The following is a 23,965-nucleotide window of genomic DNA, read 5'->3' on the forward strand; positions in this document are numbered from 1 at the left end:
GGAGTTTCCCCGCTCCTGCCGTGGCGGCGGCGGGCGGGGACAAAGCACCCCGTCGGCTCCTCGAGCCGCGGCAATGGCTGCGCGGAGCTCCCGTCGGCTCCCCGGGCCGCAGCAATGGCGGCGCGCGCTTCCCCCCCCTCCCCGGGCCGCGGTAGGGGCGGCCCGGGTCCCCCCTCTCCTCCCCAGGCCGCGGCAATGGCGGCCCGGGTCCCCCCTCTCCTCCCCGGGCCGCAGCAATGGCGGCGCCGGGCCCCCCCCGTCTCTCCCCCGGGCTGTGGCAGAGGAGGAAAGAGAGCTCTCCCGCCTCTCTCCCCGCCCCCCGTGCTGCCTACAGGGAGCCAGGCTCCACCCGCGGTGCAACAGAGTAGTGATTTGTAACAATCGCAAAATGCCCACTTTGCAGCTGCTCGGCTCAGCACTCTGGTAGGCACTTCTGAGGTTGTATTAGCTGCTCCTGATTATTAGCCGCATTTCCGGTTTAGGAGCAAAATCTTAGTCAAATTGGTGCGGCTTGTATTCGTGAAATTACTGTAATTAGAAGTACATAGGAGTCTTAACTAAAAGAAATATAAAATCATCTGGCAAAACACTACCTTGTCTTTATTTTTTCTCCCTACATATTGTTTCAATAACAAACAAATCCTAGTACCATTATACAGAACTGTAAATACATTGGTTCACTGTACAAATACCCCTATGAAAAACCAGCCTCTACTATTTTCCTACACCTCAGAAGTAAAGTCAAGAATAAACACTGATAAAAAATCCCATGAGTATTTCCGTATCTGAATGAGTAAAGAAGAATCTGATAACTCATCTATCTACCTAAGATTAGACAAGTTTTCCTCCATCACAACCCAAACCAACAGCGCAGCATTTAAAACTACGCACAATAATGCAACTTATGCAATGATCAAACACTTCTGATGTAAAATAAATAAAAATCTCTATTACAGGAAAGGATCTATGAGAAAATTTAAGCCTGCATTTGCTCAACAAATACTACAGTCCTATCATTCTACAAGGGTGAAACCAAAGTCAGCCTATCTGCTACAGAATAAACTAATTACAGGGTAAGAGGCATTACAAAAAGATGAAGTGGTCGAGAAGAGGGTACCAGAGAGTTATAAAAGGAAGTCTGTCTGAACTTCATTATATACATAGCATTGAACTTCATTTCTGCTACATACTCATACAACAGAATCTTTTTTATAATGTACTATAAACATTTCTGTATCTGATACAGAGTACAAACACTGCTAAGGCACCACAAGATGTTTTTACATACCTAAGGTGGCCTACAGCTTTGGTACGCACGAGTGAAAGGAGAATATAATCGTTCTGTTGGCCTTGAAATCTGTCCACAGTTGTTACCTAGAGAATGAAAAAATAAGAAAAAAACACTATAGGTTAATCTTTGCCATTTCAATTAAAACATGACACCAAAATTTTAACATAAACTTTGGACTGTGATTGCAGTGAACGAGAAGAGAAAAGAAAATTCTTTAACTGATTTAGTTGGCCTCCAACAAAAAGTCTGGGTTTTTTTCCGGAATATGTTGAGAGGAGCTTTTGTCTGACAGTATATTGTTTCTTTTACTTCTTTTTTTTAAATTCAGACAGCTAGAAGTGGGGTGCTAATACCAAAAGATTATGGAAAGCCATTAACTTTGCAATACAGTTTTAACCTGCAGAATTAGCATCAGACATTTATAACTATGTTCTTTATTTGTTTCTTCAGATTTGTGATCATGAATAATCAAACTATCAAATAATTTCCATTCTGGGTAGACCTTTCTAAAGATGTGACTTTGGGGAATGATGTTATTATTGAGGACAAACAAACAACCAAAAAAGTGTTATTTTGTCCCATATAGCCTGTAATCTTTTCACCTTCACCGACTTCACTCTGCCAAATTATCAACAGGCAAAAAATAGGGCACCAGTTTTTGAAATTCTATAGAATGTAGGTTCATAAATATGTGGTTAAACAGGAAATACTTCCACAGACAGCTGTTTAAGTATAGCTTAAATTCGCATGATATTCAATATGACCATTTAAAAACACAGAAACCAGAACTACTCCAATGACTAATATGTTTCCAAAATCACCTTGTTTGGCCGTCCAATCAGAGGATTGTTTCCACATCGCTGATTAATGACATCACGGATCAGGTGTTTCTGTCCATTATATGTTGTCAGAATACTTATCCTGTCTGCAGGATAACCAAGCAGGCACATATACATGAAGACTGCCACAACATATTCTGCCTCACCAAGATTCTAAGGTTTAAAATAAAAGAAAAAGACATGAAGAAAAAGACCAAAAAAAGGTTATTCATCTTGTAAGGTTAAAAAGAATAATACCTGTGACATTGCTGGGCATTTAGACAAATATTTTAGTGCTGAGAAAAATGTCCCTAGATCTGACAATTCTTGGTTCGCTTCACACAAGACATTTTGAAAGAATAAAAGAACCACAAGTAGGTTTAATACCTTCATTCTCATTCGTTTTCAGAGAACTGCTAAAAATACCTACACCAATATTATTGTTAGGCATTGATTGAAACTTTGCTATATTTACTCGAAAGTTCCAGTCACCCCAAAAAGCTGCAATGACTCACTTACCAGTAAACTGAAAAGTAAGAACTGGTTGCACTTTAGCATAAAGCCTTTCAAGTATTAATTAGGAGACAGACATCTGGATTATCAAATCCAGCTATTTCCACTGCAGGTCATCCTCTTCAATTACAAATTACCAGCTGTTATTTTGTACATTGCAACTTTCTCTCTCTGTCATTACTTCATGAGTCTGTCCCAAAGTACCACTCTTGTGGCTACAGGAAGCTTTGTTCTATTTCCAGACTGAAGTTATTCATAGCTTATTTAAATCCATTTTCTGTCAACAAAAATTATCTTTCAGTTTAAAAATTTGTTCTCAAATGCTGACATTTACTCCTGCTCTATTTATACAAGGAATTTTATCCCCACTTGGCGTATGTTTGAATAGGCTGGACATACCAGTCTCATTTATTTTTTCTTACTAAGTGGGCTCCGCATTACTTGGAAAATGCAGTTGCCAGCCATATCAAACACCTGTGGGTGTAAAGCTATTCTACAAATTTTAATCCCCTTTAACTCTGGAAATAAAAGTCCAAATTGACAAAGAGAAATAACACATTACAGCAATCTGTTATCTCATGAAAAACCAACATACTCAGCTAGATATCGTTCAATTATCAAGATCACAAACAAAAGTAATGCTAAAAAGTATTAGAAGAGTGTGCACATGAGAGTACTGATATAATGACAAGTGTGGTCTGTGTCCTCATGTCAGTGCTCTTAATCTTCTTTAGAGTGGTCTAAAGCAGTGCTAGCACCCTCAATTATCAGGCGCTCCTTTCAGTTGTTTGTGTACCACTGAACAACTTTTTACTACTTGTGTGTTACAGTTTCAAAAACAAAATCAAAAGAATCTCTCTAAACAATTCTAACCTCAATCTAGCAATGAGATAAAGCAGATTATGATTTACCATTGCTTTCTTCTTTAGCAGCACACTGATTTGTACTGAAAATGTATTGAGAAATATTCAAGCAAAACTTAGGAATAAATTTCATACCTTTTAAAAAAATATAGATATGCACGTTAGTCTTAGTGATCTTCAGTAGGAAAAATGAACATGAATACTATGGTCATAAAGTATATTGTTTGCTTTCCATAACATTAAGCAAAATATAAGGCATTAATTCCATGTTTCAAATAAACTCCTTAACCTGCACATCGCTCCAGCTCTAACTCTTCCAAAGTCCAAGTTTGCTACTTCAGGCACCATAGTTTGTTTCATCAGTTTTTAAAACAAGAAAAAGGACTGAAAATAGAAGCATCTCATTACAAGTGTAAAATGTTTTCCTAATTTAAGAGAAATAGTTAGAGACTGTTGTTGATAGCTTAATTTCAAAATTTACTTGAGAGTTTGAAAACTTAGGTAAGAAACTCCAAGACTAAGGTTTTTTGGCAATTTATCTCATCCCCAGCGTCTCAATGCCTCTTTATGCATATTACTAGCAGTATTTTTATTCTTTAGTACTTTTTTTCTTCAGTAGTTCTATTCTTTTGTGAATGGGCATTTTAGCATTCCTACATATAGATCGAATCAACAGTGACTCCTCAAACTCAGGTATGAGCTACCAAGCAAACTACAATTTTTTGTGTTCAGGGGAAGTGCTACTGTTTATTTCACTATCATGGCAGTACAGCTGAATTACTACGGACTTTAATTTGCCTTGGGTCAAAATGATGTTTTGCAATGAATGACACCAAGTCTTATCCCTCCCATAACAAACAGGTATCAAAGTCATTCACTGAGCAAAAGCCCCAACATAATGTTTCATTTTCAACATTCAAAACTCATTAAAAGGAGGGAAAAAATCATACATGTGATGCAATTACCTGGGAACATGAACTGAATGTCAGTTTACTGTTTTTGACAGTCTGTCTTCATTGCAGATCTAACAAACCCTACTGAGGTTAATTAATTACACACGTAGAAGTTCTCTTACCTGATAGAAATAAGGATTGGGCTCAGACTCTCCTACACCATTGAAGTCATCTACATTTATGAGCTGGAAGTCATACACAAAGCCAGCATTGGCTGTTCTGAACTCTGGTAGAAGCTGCACGTGAGGCAGGTTACCCAGGTTCTTGTAGCGCCAGTTGTAGAGGTTACACAAACTGTTCAAAACCACACAGACACAAACCACAGAGTTACAGCAGGCCCTTGAACTCATACAAAATAGTTCAGATGCATACAAGATTAGTGCTTCTGTAGGTTTTCAGTGGAAAGAATAATTTTGCTAGGCAGCCTGTACATATCTGAATGAACACACTCAATCTATCCAGCAATGTTACTTCTAGGTTGTGATTCTGTTTGTTCTCTGCCCCCAAAAACTTCAGATGCCGTGTCAATGTGGCACACTCAGGTTTAAGTCTGTTCCTCTGGATCAAGGTACAAATTTTTGCAAGAATTTTCATGGATAACAGAACTTCAGGAATATTATGCTTCTTTACAAAACAGAAGGAATAAGGAAAAAAGTATTTTCTGCATTAACTGTGGTAAGGCTTCTTACAGTAAAAGAAATTGATTTCCTTATTTATTTTGTGCATTGCCTAATAATTAACACAAGACATGAACTGGAACAAAATCTACCTAATTCTGAATGATTCCTGATATTTATAGGGACAGTAATGCTAACAAATTGCCTCATTCACAAATGCACAGTGAATGAACAATATCCAGACCACATTAAGAAGCAGATAGTTCATGGTGATCAAGAAAGACAAATCATAGGAAGCTATGGACAAAAATATCCTTGCAAAGTGAAGGACTTCTGCTCTCTTATCACCAAGAAATTCATAAAGATTTTGTAAAATAAACTTTATTTACCATCACATTCAGATAAAATTTTCATTTAAAAAATCAATGACTGAACTGTCAGTCATAAGACTTGAAAATAATATTCTAGATTCCAAATATTTCCTACATGACAAAAACGAAGTTATCCTTCATATTGTTCACTACACTTTATGCCTAAAATAAAGATTTAAAACTAAACCTAGAGTAGCAAGATTTTTATATGGAGTAATCTTCTCTTATTTGGCTTTATTTTTGCTTCTTAACTTGACACCACAAATATGCAATTTACACAACCAATAAATCTGGTATTTAAATTACCACAGTGAAATAACAAATACATAGATAAAAAAGAAAAGCTATTACACTACAGAGTCACAGTCTCCTTTAATATAAAAAAGGCTTTATGTTCTTGTGAGGACAACCTGGATGTGTCCAATTTTTGGATGCATCTCTCCTGAAATACTACAGAAAAACACCTTTTTACAGACTTTAAGGGAATTATATATTCAATGCTAAATAAATCAGATCTTTATTTAACTTTGAATATACTAAACGTTAGTTTAGAAAAGAAAGCTTCTGCGAAGTTTCATTTGTAAAAAAACCCTAAACACTTAAGATGATTAAGTACCTTTGAAAATAATTTTCATTTAAGTACTCATGCAACAGCAGAGTACTACTATATTAAAGATAACAATGAAGAAATTAATCTGATTGCATTCCAGAGAAGTAAAATCTGCCTTCCTAGTCTAAGCTGAAATTAATGGAACAAAGCAACTAAAATCCAGTTTTGCAAACTCCCGTCCTAACAATAAAAAAACAGTTTCCATAACTATATGTGCCCTTCTCTCATTTTTACCCTGTTACTTTCTTACAAGCTAGACAAAGGATTTTCTGTCTTACCTTGCTCTGGCTCTTCCCTGTGCATCCAAATCAACAGTTGGCACTCCAACACGAACAAACCGTGTAAAAAGAGACTGTTCCATGTTGGAGTATTTTTGAAAAGCCATGTTCTTAATGACTGGTGGCAACTGATGATGGTCACCAATCATAATCCACCGCTTCAAACGACTGAATCCGTCCTGGGGGTTCTAGAATTGAACAATTACACTACAGCAACTATTACAATATAATCAAGGCACTCAAAACACATTAAGAGTCAGACTGACTACCTTTGTCTAAGCTGTTCAATATTTGTTTTTAAGCTACACTGAACTGCAGCTTTTTTAAAGACTGCTAGCTTCCATTCAATCAGAGTAGAATTGTAAATAAAGTCTCTTTTCTTATAAAACAAGCACCTTTACCTACTAAAATCAGTAGAGAAGTATCAGAATAAATATCATATTATATTGCCTTAAAAGCCAAAAACCCCTGATTACCACACAGTAGCAGTAGTTACCCCAGAAATGTCATTTGAACTTAATTTTTTGGATTCTGAGGTAGTGAATATGTAGCATCTGAAAGAGTTTTTAGTGTTCAGATGGGTGAGGCAAAACTGAACCTGCCTTTCAAGTGTCTCTTTAGCTCATTTGTTTCATCTGTTTACTTCTGTAAATCTCAAATAGCCTCTTCCATGACCAGGATGTGCCCCTAACTAATTCCCATCTTGGCTCTTGGACTGAATGCTCCTCACAATTAGCATCCTGGAGACTTTCAGCTGTCAGATCCTCATTACTCACTCCTGTGATAATTCCCTTTCCCCATGGGAATACTATTTGAGACAGTAGGTAAAGCTACTTTTCCTGCCACTTGAAGTGGAAGAGCTCTGAAGCTATTTCTGATCAGACAGCAAGGAAAGAAAACTGGACACTGGACTGTCCAATTCTTAAAGCCTGAAAACGGCTTAGTAAGAAAGTAAGAGGATGGAAATAATTTTTATGAGCAAGAATAACAAACCACAAAAACCCAAAACTTTTTTTTTTTTTATTTTTTACCCGCTCCCGAAAGTTTCTGCTTTGGAGATGTCCAAGCATTCTATATATTTGTTCTGTGTGTATCAGCTATTTTAATCATGGACAAAGAGCCCCCCGCTGCTTTTAAAAATTTCCCACTGAATTGCAAGTGAAGAAATCAAGTACTGCTACTCTGGAAGGCCAGATCCTTAAGTTTTGTTAAAATAAAAACCCACTCAATTTTCAAGGACTATTTGGATGCCTCACATAAATACTCATGGAATATCCCCAAGAATATACCCCTATGGTGAAATGGTCTACTCTAATTACACAAACTCTTCAGTTTCTGCATTTCTCACATATACCAATTTTCTTCACCTGCCAGATGCATCTGGTTATACAATGGTCATGTAAAAGTTTGAAAAAAACTGTAAGATGCTTACTTCCTTGAATAAAATAATTTCATAATCAATGTGAAAGTTCTTACTAGCAAATATCAGTTCTGGGTTACTTTCTGCACATCATATTTTTCATTTTAATATTCAATATTGTTCAAGAACACAGAGTCTGACTTAGATTTTTTTTCAAAGATCTTTTATGTTTCAAGACTAACCTGCAACAGAAGAGGTATAAAGGTTTCTATCTCCAGAATCTGAGCAGACTCTTCCATTAAGATGTTGTCATACTGAGGAAAAAAAAGTAAAGAGATGTCCATAAACACAGTAACACAAATGAATGTGTTTATTCAGCCTACCAAAAGAAAGCATTTATTACTCCTTCAGATTTTGCTGGGTGGGACAGTTGGAGCAGGATTTCACCTTATCGGCAAAATATCAGCATTACCACATAGGTGAAGTCCTACCACATCAATGGCAGATTTCTCTGTATCAGCCAGGGCTTAGAAGGAATCCATGACCGAATTACATTACATGTTTCCTATATGCCACAACCATGAGAGAAAAGCTTTGTGCAGTGGTGCAAATTAATTTGGTCTCTGCACTGAAGCTGAAGAGGAGCTATTTTGTGATCCCATATAGTACATGATCAGTGAAAAAGAGTACTGAAAGAATTACTGGTGGCTGACTTTTGTCAGAAAAATAGACTGCATTAAATTAATAGTTACAGCTACCACTGCAGAACGAAAAAAGCATTGCATCATAGCTCTTTTTCCTCAAATTGTTAATTTTTAGGTAAATAAAGCTGTAAAGGTCATATTTTTCTACCCAGTTTTGCCTCTATTTTATTAATCCTATCACTGCTGTTTATCATGTAATACGGCAAAACGGACTTTTTTAAAAGTGCACTCTTAAGCATTTTTTGTATGTATAATAACTTAAAAGTGATTTAATCTTTTACTTACAGAAGTTTTATTTTTCTTCAGTAGAACAAAAAAATTGAAACATACAGGTAAAAAAATTCAACTCTAAATAATCTAGTTGCCTAGATTTGGGGCAGATAAGAAGATTCATATGAGGTGGGGAATAGGGGAGAGCCAACACCAAAATCAAGTAGTACAGTAACACTAGTATATTCATTACTTTGAAACCCAATTCAACCAGGTCACGTCGTTTCAGAGCAGCATGAGTACAAGTCATGGCAATGATTTTTGCTTCTTTCACTAACAGGTATTTGGATCTATCCAGGCCACTGCGGAGAAGTTCAAATGCTCTAAATTCCTAAGGAGAACAAAAGAAAACTCTTGAAAGTCAGAATACGAAAAGCTATCACTTATAAAATGAATCACTCAAACTATGTGGTCACCTTCTTAATATAATTAAACAAGAAATGTTCTGAGGATATGTACTGTTAACAATCCCATCTGAATAATTTGTTGTGGTTTCCAGGTTTAGCATATTTTGAAAAACAATCTTGGAAAAACCTATCAAAGAATTCTTCCAACCTGTATGTACATAAAAATTTGCAGACAAATACTCAAATAATTCTGAGGAACCCTCTCAGAATCCCTCAGGATTTCCTTTTACTGTATCCTCTTGTTTCCTACTTTACTGAATCCTAACATCACATCAAATTCAGTAGTAGAAAGACCATTACAGTGAATATAATTAAATGAACGCAAATCACCTTTATCCTAACTTTTAATAGCCTCTTAAGCAATTCTGGCAAAGATAATCTGCTACTTTTAGGTTATCTGATTAAAAGCAATTCAGTGTAAATACAAAGACCCTGTGACGATCAGAGGACAGTGATAGGTGTAGCAATCCTTGTAACCTCATCCGTGAAAATGGATGCAGAATGGCTGCTTCCCACCACCCAACTAAAAGAGACTAGACCCTTGCCCCTAATGTATAACATACCTATATTACTCAAAGGTGGAAATTCTCACCTTGCAAGGTAATGAAGCTGCCAAGACATGTATATTTCTTCTAGGATGTAGGGAAAATGAGAATTTTGGAACCATGTAAAGTTTTTCTACAGGATTAGCCAGGTTCACTTGCCTTTAACAGTTACACATCTTACCTCAAGCTGAGTGAATATTTTCTTAATATGTCTAAAACACCCTTCAGCAATTTCCATATCTTCTTCATATGATTTGCCTTTGAAAACTGGTTGAGGAGCATTTGCAAAATACTGGTGGAAAGGAAAGAAACTGGAGACATCTGCAACATCTGGCGATTTTCCACCTTTAACTTTCACTTTACTGATATACTCCTCCCACCGAGACATTACCTATGACAAAGCAAAGTGGGTTTATATAATAAGGTTTTTGGCAATGTATGAACTTGCAGCATAGCATTAAAAAAAAATTATCACAAAAGTAAGGCATGTCTTAGGTAGCATTTGACCTTGTGTCAGGAAGTAAACTTCAGAAGTCAACTTCTTTACTATCTCCACTTACACTACTTTGATTTAAATACCAAGTGGGATTCATTTAGGAGGAAACTGAACCAGAAGATGACCTCTAGCAGTGTTCCTTGTACTCTTCAACACCTAATGTCCATTTAATATTAATGTCCACACTAAAACTAGCCCAGAGTAACTTCTGCAAAAACATACACAGTATGTGCATTCAGTCCTCAGTACCACTCTGCAAGTCTCCTTATGCAACACTAATTGCAAATGTAGACCACACCACTAAAAAATATATGGAGAAGAAATGAGGGGCATGCAACATACCATTTTGTACACTGTACATCTGATTGCACATTGGCATTTAATGCCAATATAAAACCTCCTATCAGGAGCATCAAGTAGCTGCTCTAATGCTTGTCCAAAACATAAGGCAGCCCACAGATTTTCCTATCTGAAGGAGAAGCTTCAGGTTAGAATCTTTGCCAGCATTCATGAAGGGCAGCAATGACTTGGTGAGTCAGCAGGCAGGATTTAAAACAACAGCAACACAAGCAAGTCATGCTGCAATTTTAACTTTAGCTGTTACTGTGCTGTGAATCACCAAGGAAAATGCTTTTTGCTTTTACTCTCAACTCTGAAGAATTTACTGCAAGTTTTACAAAGTGTTTTGTAATGTATTTAGGTCATACAGTCTCTGCAAAAGTATTTCAGTCCTTACTTGATATAAGAAAAAGTGGCCAGCTGTTTCACAAGTGTAAGAAACATCTCCTGGGACTCCAAGACTCTCTTGTAACCGCCCAACTTCTCGTAGAAGTTCAAGCCTTCGAGCCAGCACATAATTAACTCTTCCATACCTACAAAATGGATTACAAAAAACATAATTTTTATTAAACTCACAATAGTATCTAAGTATCACAACAAGAGATCACAAAAAACCCCAGCACCCTGCCAAAAATCCCCCACAGCCACAACCCTCTTCCAAAACCTAAGAATTGGCTACATGTTGACTACTTCTATCAGTTGAGCCCTAACAATTCACAAAGCCAAGCTTATGAGAAATAAAGTTCTCAGAGTAGCACAGCCCACCTTCAAAAATATTCCTCAACCTTTACCACTCCCTCTTGAATTGCCAGAACCCATACTGCTTGCAGAAATATCCCATAGGTCTGGAGTTAGCTTGAGAAAATGTGAAAATAGACAATGAAGTGTCAAAGAAAACTCCTTTTAATGATGAAAACTACAGTTCAAGGAATACACTACACCATGGCTACTACTAAATAAGTATCTTCTATGGCATCATTTCAGTAATCTTTTGGCTATCAAATTTCTGGAATAATGTGACTACGTCAAAGCATTCAATTTAAAAGAAAAAAATCACAAGGTATTTATTTTGCCAAATACTGAACTATGTATACCTACTATGTGGGTAGCTTCTAGTGACTATATATAATTTTTACTACAGCTTTTGAAGTCAAAGTATTGCTATGATAATCCACTACTGGACAGTTCAGATATTTCCAGTGCACGACCATTATACCCCGCTTACATTTATGAATGTGTGTAATCCTACTGACGTCAATTGGACTAACCCATGACAAACATACAAATATTTAGAAGAACAGGTTCTTAAGTCTTTGCACTAATACAGAGTTGATAGCTTTCCTTAAGTATGTGTTACTTCAAAATGTGTTATCAATGAAATAAGCAACTTTGAGGTTAAGCAGTAACTGAAGAATTTAAAGCAAAAAGTTTAATTTCATGTTTATTAACGCAGAAATCACCATGATGGCAGAAGCAATACCATATTTGTACAAAAAACCCTGTAACTCCAAGAATCTGCCTTTTTATTGTTCTAATTTTATTCACAGAATAATTGTACAAAATGTTTAAGGGTCCAAAAATACAATTATCTATTATTCAAGCAGTTGAGTTTGTGAACAAGCAACTGATTCTGCCTTTAGATGCTCAAGGGAGCACAGCTTCTGTACAGATTAAGAACTAAAATTACTAAACCTTGAAGTGAAAAATAGTGCACTCTATGTAGTACCAATAATATTCAGTAAGATATAAATAACAATAAGATTCAATAATATGAGAAGGGTAAAACTTGTCCAACACAGTTCCTTTGCATGGGAGGTAGAGTGGATTCAACAGACATCTTGCTGCCTTGTCTATACTAGTGAGTTTATCATTAGCATCTCCTTTCTCACCTGCTGAAATCTTTCTCTGTCTCTAATTCCTCTTCTCCATGACCCAGACGCAGAAGGTGACGTTCATCAATGTCTAGAGCCATGATTTTTTCAAACAGCTGGTTTAAAGCCTAAAGATTGACAAGAACAGGAGAAAAGGCAGTTTTTAGAAGTTCAGAGGCTCTTGCAGGGGAAGACTGAGGAATTACTCATAAGTAAAGTAGGAGATGATGTCTATTTTAGTATAAATGGAAGTCAAAACAAACAAAAGTTAGTTTTGTTTTAACAAAACAAAGTTAATACTGAAACTCCTAATCTTGACAACAGGGTAATTAGTCTACTAACACCCTTTTATTTGCATTCTTTATGTAACAATTACATTTGATTTTGCAATTTTAAAATTCAACTCTATCACAGTTAATTTAGTTGATAAAGCTATCAATTTACAAAACTGTCTCACAAACATCAATTTTTGTATGATGACATTAAACAATTTCACTTTTACTGTACATTAGAGAAGTATGATCTGGTACTGACTGTCAGGTACTTACTCTAATCCATTTTGGATAACTGAATTTTGCTTAACTAAACTTCTAGGTGTGCTACATTTTCTGCCTTAAACTCTTCAGGTCTCTAGTGGCTTACTATCAGCTAATTCATGTATTTCAAAGGATCAAGCTTGTAAGCACTGGATCATCAAGTTTTGAAAATAAGAATAAACACAAGCAAGCTCCACTTGCTAGTCATGTAAACATCTTGAAGTGCAGCATCAAGGTATGGGTAACAAACCCTGCTGAGATACAGTTGACCTCCCAGGGTACAATTTCAAGTTAATGTCTTCATGAAAGTCTTGTCTGCTAAGAACAGTCTTCTATCTGCCTCACAGTATTTTTCTTTTTTTCGCCTCAATGCACATGTTCTCAAACATTTCTCCCAACTTTAACCCGTCACTCTCCTGCAACCCATTGCAGACTGGACTGTATTATTCCAGACTCTAACACTTCACCAAAATAATAACCCCTCAACCATTCTTTGATCTTACTTTGATGAAAAATTATGCAATGTTTTCCAATGGTATGTTCAGTTAAAGTAACTCTTAAGTGAGACAGGACAGGAAACAGCTGACCCTGGTTTCCCAACAAATAATTCCAAATCAGATGAAGATTTCATAGAATCATAGAATATGCTGAGTTGGAAGGTACCCATAAGGATCAGCAAGTCCAACAGGTCTTGCACAGCTCCTCACCTCAAGAGGCACATCATGTACCTGAGAGCATTTTCCAAATGCTTCTTGAGCTCTGGTAGGCTGTGATCACTGCCCTGGGGAGCTGTTCCAGTGCCCAAACACCCTCTGGGTGAAGAAACTTTTCCTAATATCCAACCTAAACGTCCCCTGACACAGCTTCAGACCATTCCCTTAGATCCTGTCACTGCCACTGCAGAGAAGAGATGCCTGCCTCTCCTCTTCCCCTCATGAAGAATGAGATCTCCCCTCAGTCTCCTCTTCTCCAGGCTGAACAGACCAAGTGACCTCAGCTGCTCCTCATACAGCTGCCCCTCAAAGTCCTGCAGCATCTTTGTTGCCCCCCTTTCAACACTCTTTAACAGCTTTATATATTTTATATATAGTTTCTTGTATATTGTGGTGCTCAAAACTGCCCACAGGACTCAAGGACTCCGCATCAGTGCAGAGCAAAGTGGGAAAATTAAGAGTAAGACTCTTAAAAACTTAAGAGTCATTTATATAATTTATATATGCTTGAGAATTAGCAGTTAGACTCCTTCTCTTATGAATGGGAAGCAAATATTCAGCTGAAGAGGCCTTCCCTTAGGAGCATAAAGCACAGAGCAAACAGTGTGAGAGCTAATTAGCAAAGATCTGGCATGCATGCAATGCATGTGCAACTGTAAGAACCATGCAAAGACTTTTCAAAATACTTTCTTATCTTTGTCCTCCAACCAATTAAACACATTGAAAACTTCAGATAAATAGTTTAGAACTACACACCTGAAATTCAAAAATTTAATTTCACATTATGAAACTGGCAAAACTGCACACAAGCCAACACAAGTTTCCTTTCTTAGGATACAAATGAAATTCCCAAACTGCTGATCTCAATGCCTACTGTTCTTCTATGTTGTAATTACTGGAAAATTCCACACATGATTGACACTTTACCTGATTAGAGTGGGTAACTATTAGAGTTCGTTGTTCTGGGAAATTATGATAAAGATTGGATATTATCTGCACTGCTACATCAGTTTTTCCAGTACCAGGTGGACCCACTACCTAAAAATCAAACACATACATAAAAAAATAAAACCAAACAAAAATCAATACACAGTTTATCAGAATACTTCACAGTAAAAAATGCAGAGTCAGTTGGGGAAGAGAAAACCTAGAACAATCCCACAAGACACTGACATTACACGTTGCTCCCTGGCTTTGGTGAAGTTTCAGATCAAATACAGCATATTATAGAAGACTCCTTCAGACTATTTTGGCAGATTCCTGACTAAAAGGAACATAGTAATCCAGCACAGGAAGTACTAATATGAAAATATATGTCCTCAGAGAAAAGGTAGTTCAGCCTCAGAACAGGCTAAACAGGGGGGAAACAATGAAAAGAGAATAAAGAACCTCATCTGAAAAAGAGTAAGGTGAAACAGACATAAAGAATAGGAAAATTTTAAAAAATAGTTCATTCCTTCTATTTACTCAGAAATCCAAAACTGATGATATAGATAAATTCACAGTTAATGCTTCCATAGGCTCAATTCCACAAACACTCCAAAAGTGACACCTCAGACATTTTAAAGGTATTCAAGTATTATAAAGCATCTCAAAATAATTTGTTCAGGATTAAGAAGCACAGAATAGCAGTTTTCATAAGCACCTACACATAAAATTACAAACTGCTACAAAATCATTCTTGCCTTTTTTAAAGACTCTCCAACCACTGCAAAAGCAAATTCAGTTGCTGTGGAAAGCCTTCAGCCACTGAAACACGGGATACAGAGGTAAGTGTTGCCATATGATTTTTTGAGGAATGGAGAATGTTGAACGTTTTAATGTTAATTTTTCATATCTTTAAACTATCAATCGACATTACCTCAGTAAGGTTAAAGAAAAGGGCATTACTAGTATTTCACTGAATGTACCTAAGGCCAGAATTAAATAAATAAGAGTATAGAATCCTTAAAAACATTCTCACCATATTTAAAAGCATTCTTACCATAGTTAGTCCAGGCTGCATTCCTGCACGGATGGCTTCAATCTGAGTATGGGTAAATTGAATAGTATTGCTGTAACAAAGTAAAACAAGATCAGATAATTGACAGATTTTGCCAACAGTTTTGATAAAAACAATTTTTTTACAAGTTTGATTTCAATTCACTGTTTGTATCTTTCCCAAACTACATACCTGTAAACTTTTGCACAAATTAAATCAGCATCACAAATACCTATTTTTTAGATAAAACAGTCTCATAATTTCTAAGCAAGACAGTAAATCATATTGTCCGTGTGATAACAAACTCATTCCATCTAAAAGACTGTTTGTTTTTAGTTATTATTGGCAGAGAATGTTGCAAAATTATTTAGTTATTACTTTCCTAACATTCAAATTCCTGAGACAAAAAACACTAGAAGACAATACTTCTCACCATTCTTCAATGGACTTTTTTAACAGATGGGGGACAAAAGAATATTTTTATTTAAATATAAAACAAACCAGTCTCATTTCTGAAAATGAACTGCTATGCATGTGTTACAATTTGAAAATAAGTTCCCATCCACTTTTTACCGTTTTGGTTGATTATATGGATATGGTCCCCTATTTGGAATAACATGAGGCTCAACAATCAGTGTTTTAGCTTCTTCAGAGTTTTCTTCACTTCCATCCTCTTTTCTTTTTGTTCCTTTACCTTCCTTCATTGGGAAAGTTATCCTGTAACACATAATTTAAGGTTGCAGTTCAACATGTTCACTATGATACAGAGTTTCTCAGGTGACAGAGAAAGATTTTTTTCTCACCATAAAGACAAACTTTCATACAACAGGGAAACAAGTGCTGCAAATGACAAAGTTTTAAGGAGAATAAAGAGAAAAATGGCAAATAAATTGATGAAGTTGATTAAACAAAAAGCATATCATAAAATCACTCTTTTCAAAACTGGGTAAGCTAGGAGCAGTGCTGAGAGCCAGCTGGATAAACACTCAAAACAAGAAGTTCATAAGCGAAAATGGAAGAGATAGAAGAAAAGTTATCGCAGAACATAAGCTGTGTCAGTGTTCTAAACTATTCCAGCAGATGAAGTTTTTATCTTCCCATTTCAATTTTTTATAGTCTTCTGTATATATTAGCAAGTTTCTCCAATTCAGAAACAAATCACAGGTGAAGGAATCCCAATACCTATCCAAATAGGTCAAGACAAAAAAGCATATACCTGTAACAGTAATAATCTCTTACAGGGCAAATGTAGCAGTAAGAAGAGCAACAGCTCTTCATAAAGAGCAGTATCTCTCAATATAGGAATTGAAACTGAACACCAGGTCATTGAGGAAAATTGTGTGTGAGCTCTTTCCTGATACCTTCAGACTATTTTTATATTATTATATAGTTTTAGTGCCTTCTCCATACAAATTCTCCATGCAGTGTTTCCAAAAAAAGCTTGGGAGATTATCTCCCTGCTTTTCAAGATACAATTTAACCATGATAAATCAGACTGGTGCAGGGGAAAGGCATCTTTTCCCTCCACAGATTTATTCCTTCACAAGGAAAAGATGTAGTTACTTCAGCTGAAGGAACTGTTCTCCAATACTATGCAGTGTGAATCTCAGTTGTCAAAATTCAAGGAAGTGCACCAGGAGGAACAGAATTGTCAAGTCTAAAAATACTGGACAATAGCACCACTGAAACAAAATGAGTAAAACTCATTTAGCTGCCCAGAAGGTAGGCATCCTATTTCACAAATCATTTCTAAAAATAAGCAACATGGGATTTCAGACTTAATCCTTTGTGTTGATTGAATGGTGTTTCCAAAAGCTCAAATTTTAATTGACATTGAAATTGCTGTTCTTAGCTTGTAATGAGATGTGTAAGGAAACTATATAATTAAAATTCTCTAGGCTGATCTTGAGGAGGCTAAATACCATAATGCAGAAGAGAGAATTATGCGTCCTGATTCTATCTCATACTTTTTTTGTTTTTTCCACATATTCCATAGGCTGATCCACAAGCAGCGCTCTGATGCACTTTTGTACAGAATAGAACTGAAGCTGGTCCTGTGTCTAACTGTATGCAGTACAGTTAACTCTATCATGTAGCTATCTAAAATCTTAACACAGCTCCATCTTTTCATAAGAGAAAGAGCATCTCCCTTCGACCCCTGAACATAACTCCACCTGAAAACACATTTCAGCAAGAATACCAGACCAGAAGTATTTGAAATACTGAGATCACCTGAAGGGGGGCACATGCAGATCTGGATTGTCAACAGTGACTTTAACATTGTACCCAGGAAAGCTAGCTTTTAGGTGATCAATGGACAGAAAAGTGTCGTTAAAATCCAGAGTTGCAATCTGATTTGGCATTTTTGAATAGTGTGCGCTACTTGGGTCTCCGTATCCAAGAATGATGTCATGCAGCCAGTCAGGAACCACACAATCTGTGTTCATCAAATTCCTAATAGTCTCCAGAAGGGCCTGTAAATGAGAAAAGACATAAAAAATATGATTGAAGAGACTGACTTTTTACCAAGTAAAAATCATACTGAAGATCAATCAAATCCATTTTAAGATGACAGAACTCTTTAATTGACAATGCTTGGTTAGAGTGAGTCAATATATAGACAGTGTACATATGTAACAAAACACCAGTATCAAAGTACAGAATTCTTACACTCAGAGCTAGTAAAGATGACCATAAACATTAGCAAAGTCTTCATTTCAGAACACTCACAGCAGGGGAAAAAAAAGCATAGAAGATCCTTATACAGTTTAAGTTTCCTCTTACATGCCTGTAAGAGCATCCCTGTAATCAGCTTAACCTTCCCTTCATTTGCTCTTCACCCACAAATTAATTTATCTAATAATCTGTGATTATGTAAATTTTCTCTCCTTTCCCCTCCTGTAAAAACACCAGTGCTCCTGATCCTGCACAGAGGGTGTGCTTTTTAACTAAGAGGTAGCTGGATTTCAGCCTTCCCGTTAAAGGGCTACTTTAGTGGTAAGTCTTGAAGAATCATCTCACTTGGCACTTGGACACCATACATCTGCTCCTCGGCAGCAGCAAGAACACAGGATATCAGACCTCCACTGATTTCCAGATCCTCTGACTTCCCATGCCGCCAAATGTGGATACAAATGAATGACAAACACAGTTCATCAGCCATCCACACCAGAACACAATACAGAACCTCCAAATGTCAATCTTGTAAATGAACAGTCAGTGAAATCCAAGTACAGAATTTTATTCTGATAGTCCACATTTACATATCCATCTCCAAAGGGTAGGATTTTCTTTTCTTGCTTGTGCTGTATCATTCAAGGAGTCAAGTAATGTGATCACCATACCTGCTTAGTCAATTTCTATTAAAGTCCTGATTCTTGCCCACTACTCAGCGTGGGTGAGACCATATCTGGAGTGCTGTGTCCAGTGTTGGGCTCCTCAAGACAAGAGACACAGACATACTGGTATGAGTCCAGTAAAGAGCCACTAAGATGATTAAAGGATTGGAGAATCTGTTGTATGAGAAGCTGTGAGAGCTGGGATTGTTTAGCCTCAAGAATACAAAACTAAGGAACACTGGAGAATTTGATCAATTTGTATCAAAAAAAACATAACACAAGGAAGTAAGGTCAATGGAATCAGAGTCCACTACGTAGTGCCCTGTGAAAGAACAAGGGGCAATGGACACAAATTAAGATATAGGAAATTACACCAAAATACACCAAAACACTTTTACTTCAGCAGTAATGCAACATTGCAACAGGTTGTCTAGACTGGTTATGTAGTCTCCATCACTGGACATATCCAATTCCAAGTGCACAAAGTCACAAGATCTTGAGCAACTTGCTCTAGCTGACTCAGCTTTAAACAGGTCTTGGACTAAATAATCTTCATAGGTCCCTCTAACCCCAACCATTCCCTGAATCTGTTCCTTCCAACCACAGTCAGGCTGTGGATTCTGTGACAGACCTGTAAAGCTACCAAGTTGAAGGCATCTTAGCACTTCTGAAGCCTGAAGGTCCTGCAATTACTTCAAAGATATATAGATGGAAAAGTCCCACATTAACTAAGAACTTTTATATTTTTGTTTCAAGAACAAGTACAGTAGTTTCACGAATACAAGCCGCACGGATTATAAGCCGCACCCCCGGTGCCTCGACAATGTTGCTGTCTTTGTCAATAGATAAGCCGCACCCCGAATATTAGCCGCACTTTCGTTCGTCGCGAGAATCCGTGCGCAGCTTTCACAAACTGGCCAATTAGTAACAGGATCGCGGCATAGCGGGCTTTACTGGCTCGGGGCGGGGCCAGGCAGGCTCGGTCCGCTCATGGTTGCCGACGGGGCCGGCTGGGTGGTGCTGCAGCCACCGCCGGGCTCACTGGCCCCCCTCTCCCGTCAGCACCGCCCCGCCGCTGCGTTCACGTAGTCGCCCTGCCGGCGGGTCAGCCGCTGCCGCCGCTGGCAGGCATGCCGGCCGCGTTGCCGCTGCGTTCACGTACTCGCCCTGCCGGCGGGCCAGGCACTGCCGCCGCTGGCAGGCATGCCGGCCGCGTCGCCGCTGCGTTGTTTACGTAGTCGCCCTGCCGGCGGGCCAGGCACTGCCGCCGCTGGCAGGCGTGCCGGCCGCGTCGCCGCTGCGTTGTTTACGTAGTCGCCCTGCCGGCGGGCCAGGCACTGCCGCCGCTGGCAGGCATGCCGGCCGCCTCGCCGCTGCGTTGTTTACGTAGTCGCCCTGCCGGCGGGCCAGGCACTGCCGCCGCTGCCAGGCTCGCCGGCCGCCCCCTCCCATCTGCACCGCCGCCGCGTTTCCTCGCCCTGGCCGGCACTGCATGCCCACGCACCGCCGGGCTCCCCTACGCTGCTGGCCCCGATTCTGCTGGGCTTCCCCCACTGCCAGGCAGCCCCACCCGTCGGCCTTCCTGCTTCTGCCATGCTCCCCTGCACTGCTAGCCCCAGTTCTCCCGGGCTCCCCCGCCCTGCTGGCCCGGGCTCTGCCGCCCCCCTGCCCCGCCCTGCTGGCTCAGGCTCTGCCGCCCGCCCCCCACACTGCTGGCCCCGCCTCTGCCAGGCTTTCCCACCTCAGCCGGGGCCGGCCGGGCTCCAGCTTGGCTTGGGGCTGCCGCGGGCTCTCACTTCCGTGTTGGCAGCTTTTAGAATTTTGTTAATGTATTAGCCGCCCCGGAATATTGGCCGCACTTCCGGGTTTCCACCAAAATTTTGGTCAAATTGGTGCGGCTTGTATTCGTGAAATTACTGTACTTCTGGTTCAAATATATATTAAGCACAACATAATATGCTATGTGCTAGGAAAAGTACAAAGAAATCAGACAATGTCACATTGTCAGGTATTATTTCTAAACCTAGTGATCAGTTTCTAAGGAAGCATGAAATATGTTCCTAACAGCTAATGTGATGCTTCTACTTCACAAAAACTTTGCTTCAGCTTTTCAAAATGTAATTTCTATGCATGTAAAAATAGCAAGATTCATTCTTGTAAGAACTAACACTGCTGACCAACTGTAGTGACACAGCGGTGTCACCTCCAGCAAATACACTGTATTTGCACTTTCTTTGCTGTCTCATCTGCTTAATTCACAAGGACTGCACAAGAGTTCTCTTGTCTTCTCTCCTACAAGCTCAGCTTTAAACTTCAAGCTGCCTTCTATCTGCTGCATGCACTGTCTATACTAATCACAGCATCATCTTGTTTTCTTTTCTCCAGATGAAGTTAGAAAGGTTTGCAAATGACATGGAATGCATGTACCTAAACTGGTAGCAATGTGATAAATGGAAATGCCTTAGGTTGTCTTGAAAAATGAATGTATGGGATTTTAGTAAATGCCAGAGAATGGCTTGCATAGGGATTTGCCTGTAAATTAGCTGCAAAAACACAGTACAAATGTGAAAGCTTGTACACCAGGAGGCTTTGGCAGAGGGTATTTGTATTTATAATGTGAAAGGGACCTGCCACAGACACACAACATAAACAATCAGTTCTGGTGGTTCTTTTGAATATATTTATAAAGGGCTCTGTGTGAAGTACCAACCCACAGGTGGATGGCACCACAATGCACTATATAGGCTGCAAGCTACTGCTTCACACCAAAGGTATCTTTCCAGATACAGAAAGAAAAAGAAGTCCAAGTCCTCCTGCCTACCTCTTCATCCATTTACACAGAACTTGCTACAGAATCCTCTAAAATGAAAATCACTTCAATTATGCAGTGCATGATTTTAAGGCACCAAAAGAAATGCAGTTTTTCATTCATGTTGCATTTTCATAATGGAAAATTCAAGGAGCATTAATGATTCAGAGGTCTAAAAAGCAAAGAAACTGAGTAAGAAATGTTTTTAGGTGTACAAAATTATGCATCCTCACAGTGAAGAAGCCAAATGACACCTTGTGCTACAATACATACAAATTTGCCCAGCAGGTCAAGGGAAGTGGCTCCTTCCTTTCTGCTCATCATGTTGAGGCTAAATCATGTTTTGGCTGAAAGGAACCTTTGAAGCCCAGCTAGTTCACCCCCCTTGCAATAAGCAGGGCCATTTTCAACCAGATCAGGTTTCTTGGAGTCCTGTTCAACCCAACCTTGAATATTTCCAGGGATGTGGCATCTACCACCTCTCTGGGCAATCTATTCCAGCGTTTCACCACCCTCACCATAAAATATGTTTTTCTTGTATCTGGTCTGCATCTACCATCTTTTAGTTTATAAACATTACTCCTTGTACTATCACTATTAGGAAGTTTGTCCTCATCTTTCTTATAAGCCCCCTTACTGAAAGGGTGCAGTCAGATCTCCCTGAAACCTTCTTTTCTCCAGACTAAATAACTCCAACTCTCTCAGGCTTTCCCCACAGGAGAGGTGCTCCATCCCTCTGATCATCTTCATGTCCCTCCTCTGGACTTGCTCTAACAGGTCCTTCTTGTGTAGGGGAGCTCAGAGCTGGATGCAGCACTCCAGGTGAGGCCTTACCAGAGCAGAGCAGAGCAGAGCAGAGCAGAGCAGAGCAGAAGGGAAGAAGCCTCTCCTGTGACCTGTTGGCCACCCTGCCTTTGTTGCAGACCAGGATGCAGCTGGATTTCTGGACTGAGTGCACACTGTAGGCTCAGATCAAGTTTATCAACCACCAGCACCTCCAACTGCTTCCCAGCAGGGGCTGCCCTTGATCTGACACACTCCAGTGCCCAATAAGAAATTGATCCAGTGACCCTCCCAAAAGTGAACATGTTCCTCTGATTTTCACATTTTGACTGGTTACTCATTTTCTTACACCTCACTATTACATTAGGTAACAAAAAACATTCCATGTACTCTCTTAACCCAGAAGTCCAAATCTCCAGGCTTCCTGTTAGAAGACTGAAGCTATAAAGTAATGTTTTATTATATCCTCAAGCAAAGTAAGAGTGTTCTGATTTTCAGTGTAAGTTATCTGCAGGTGAAAGTTATCACCAAATGACAGTTTCCTGCAGGAAAAGCCTAAACTTTGCCTAACTATGTGCATCTAAAATAAAAAAGTCTCAGTACTGACAGAATATTCAGACATACTCTTACCTAAGAGCAAAGAGCGAGTACCTTACCTTGAAATTGTTTTCTTTTGGTTTTCTTCTCATGATTATATTAAATGTCTCATAGACATCTTCTGCTCCATTTTGGATTGTATTGGTCATGTCCTGCTGGTACTGGTTTGGGTCCAGAAATACTCTGTATGTTCTGCAATCACCTTTAAGTCTTGGTTTTGGTTCAGGTCCTGCCCATAATGAAAGAGTAACATGAGAAAAGCAAATTGTCATTCAAATAAGTGATCCGTAGTTGTTTTTCAAATTAAATTTAGACAAATTCATATGATGAAACTAATTTCTGTATAGCAATAGAAATGTTTTCATTGCATTATAGTAATAGTTTTTGAATAGAATCTGTTTTACTGCTTAACCCAACACATTGGATTTATTTAATTAATGTAGCCACATCAGATTTTACCAGAGGAAACTAGTTAACCTTTCTCAGGCTGCTTATGGAATTGGTCTGTTCCTTTCCAAGTATGTAACTAATTCTATGAGCATTTCTTAAAAGAGAGAAAAATTATCAACTAGGCTGTTAAAAATAAAAAATAGAGAGAGGAAATAAAGATAAATCTTTTGAACAAGTATTGGTGTATCATACCTTCTTCAATAACACGCCCTTTCTCGTCCAACATGCCCTGAATTTCACAGCCTCTGACATACACCAGGCCAGTCTGCTCAACGAAAGGCTGCCGCCTGTCAAACTTGGTGCCATAAGGCTGCATGGGACGCACCGTAATCAAGAAGCAGACGTCGTGCTTACGCAGACCTGACCACCAAAAGGAACAGTCAGTGATTTCATTGAATGGCATGTTCCTTTTCAATTCTTTAACATATATAGAAAAGAAAGCACTGACATTT

At 38.6% G+C, this 23,965-nt stretch overlaps 1 protein-coding gene across 1 annotated transcript in view; it reads right to left on the reverse strand.

Annotated features, from left to right (window-relative positions):
* Positions 1-23,965, reverse strand: part of AQR (aquarius intron-binding spliceosomal factor) — a 51,626-nt gene that overhangs the window by 5,618 nt on the left and 22,043 nt on the right. Inside the window, exons 18-32 of the mRNA XM_033062606.2 lie at positions 23,706-23,873; positions 23,123-23,292; positions 17,769-18,010; positions 16,110-16,253; positions 15,540-15,609; positions 14,483-14,593; positions 12,325-12,434; positions 10,833-10,968; positions 9,782-9,991; positions 8,842-8,979; positions 7,917-7,988; positions 6,315-6,502; positions 4,561-4,732; positions 2,113-2,283; positions 1,289-1,374 (exon numbers count right to left, since the gene is read on the reverse strand). Of these exons, the coding sequence (XP_032918497.1) occupies positions 1,289-1,374; positions 2,113-2,283; positions 4,561-4,732; positions 6,315-6,502; positions 7,917-7,988; positions 8,842-8,979; positions 9,782-9,991; positions 10,833-10,968; positions 12,325-12,434; positions 14,483-14,593; positions 15,540-15,609; positions 16,110-16,253; positions 17,769-18,010; positions 23,123-23,292; positions 23,706-23,873 (2,188 nt within the window). The remainder of the gene's footprint in view (positions 1-1,288; positions 1,375-2,112; positions 2,284-4,560; positions 4,733-6,314; positions 6,503-7,916; positions 7,989-8,841; positions 8,980-9,781; positions 9,992-10,832; positions 10,969-12,324; positions 12,435-14,482; positions 14,594-15,539; positions 15,610-16,109; positions 16,254-17,768; positions 18,011-23,122; positions 23,293-23,705; positions 23,874-23,965) is intronic.

Source organism: Catharus ustulatus, chromosome 6 (genome assembly GCF_009819885.2).
Source record: "Catharus ustulatus isolate bCatUst1 chromosome 6, bCatUst1.pri.v2, whole genome shotgun sequence".
Taxonomy (NCBI): domain Eukaryota; kingdom Metazoa; phylum Chordata; class Aves; order Passeriformes; family Turdidae; genus Catharus; species Catharus ustulatus.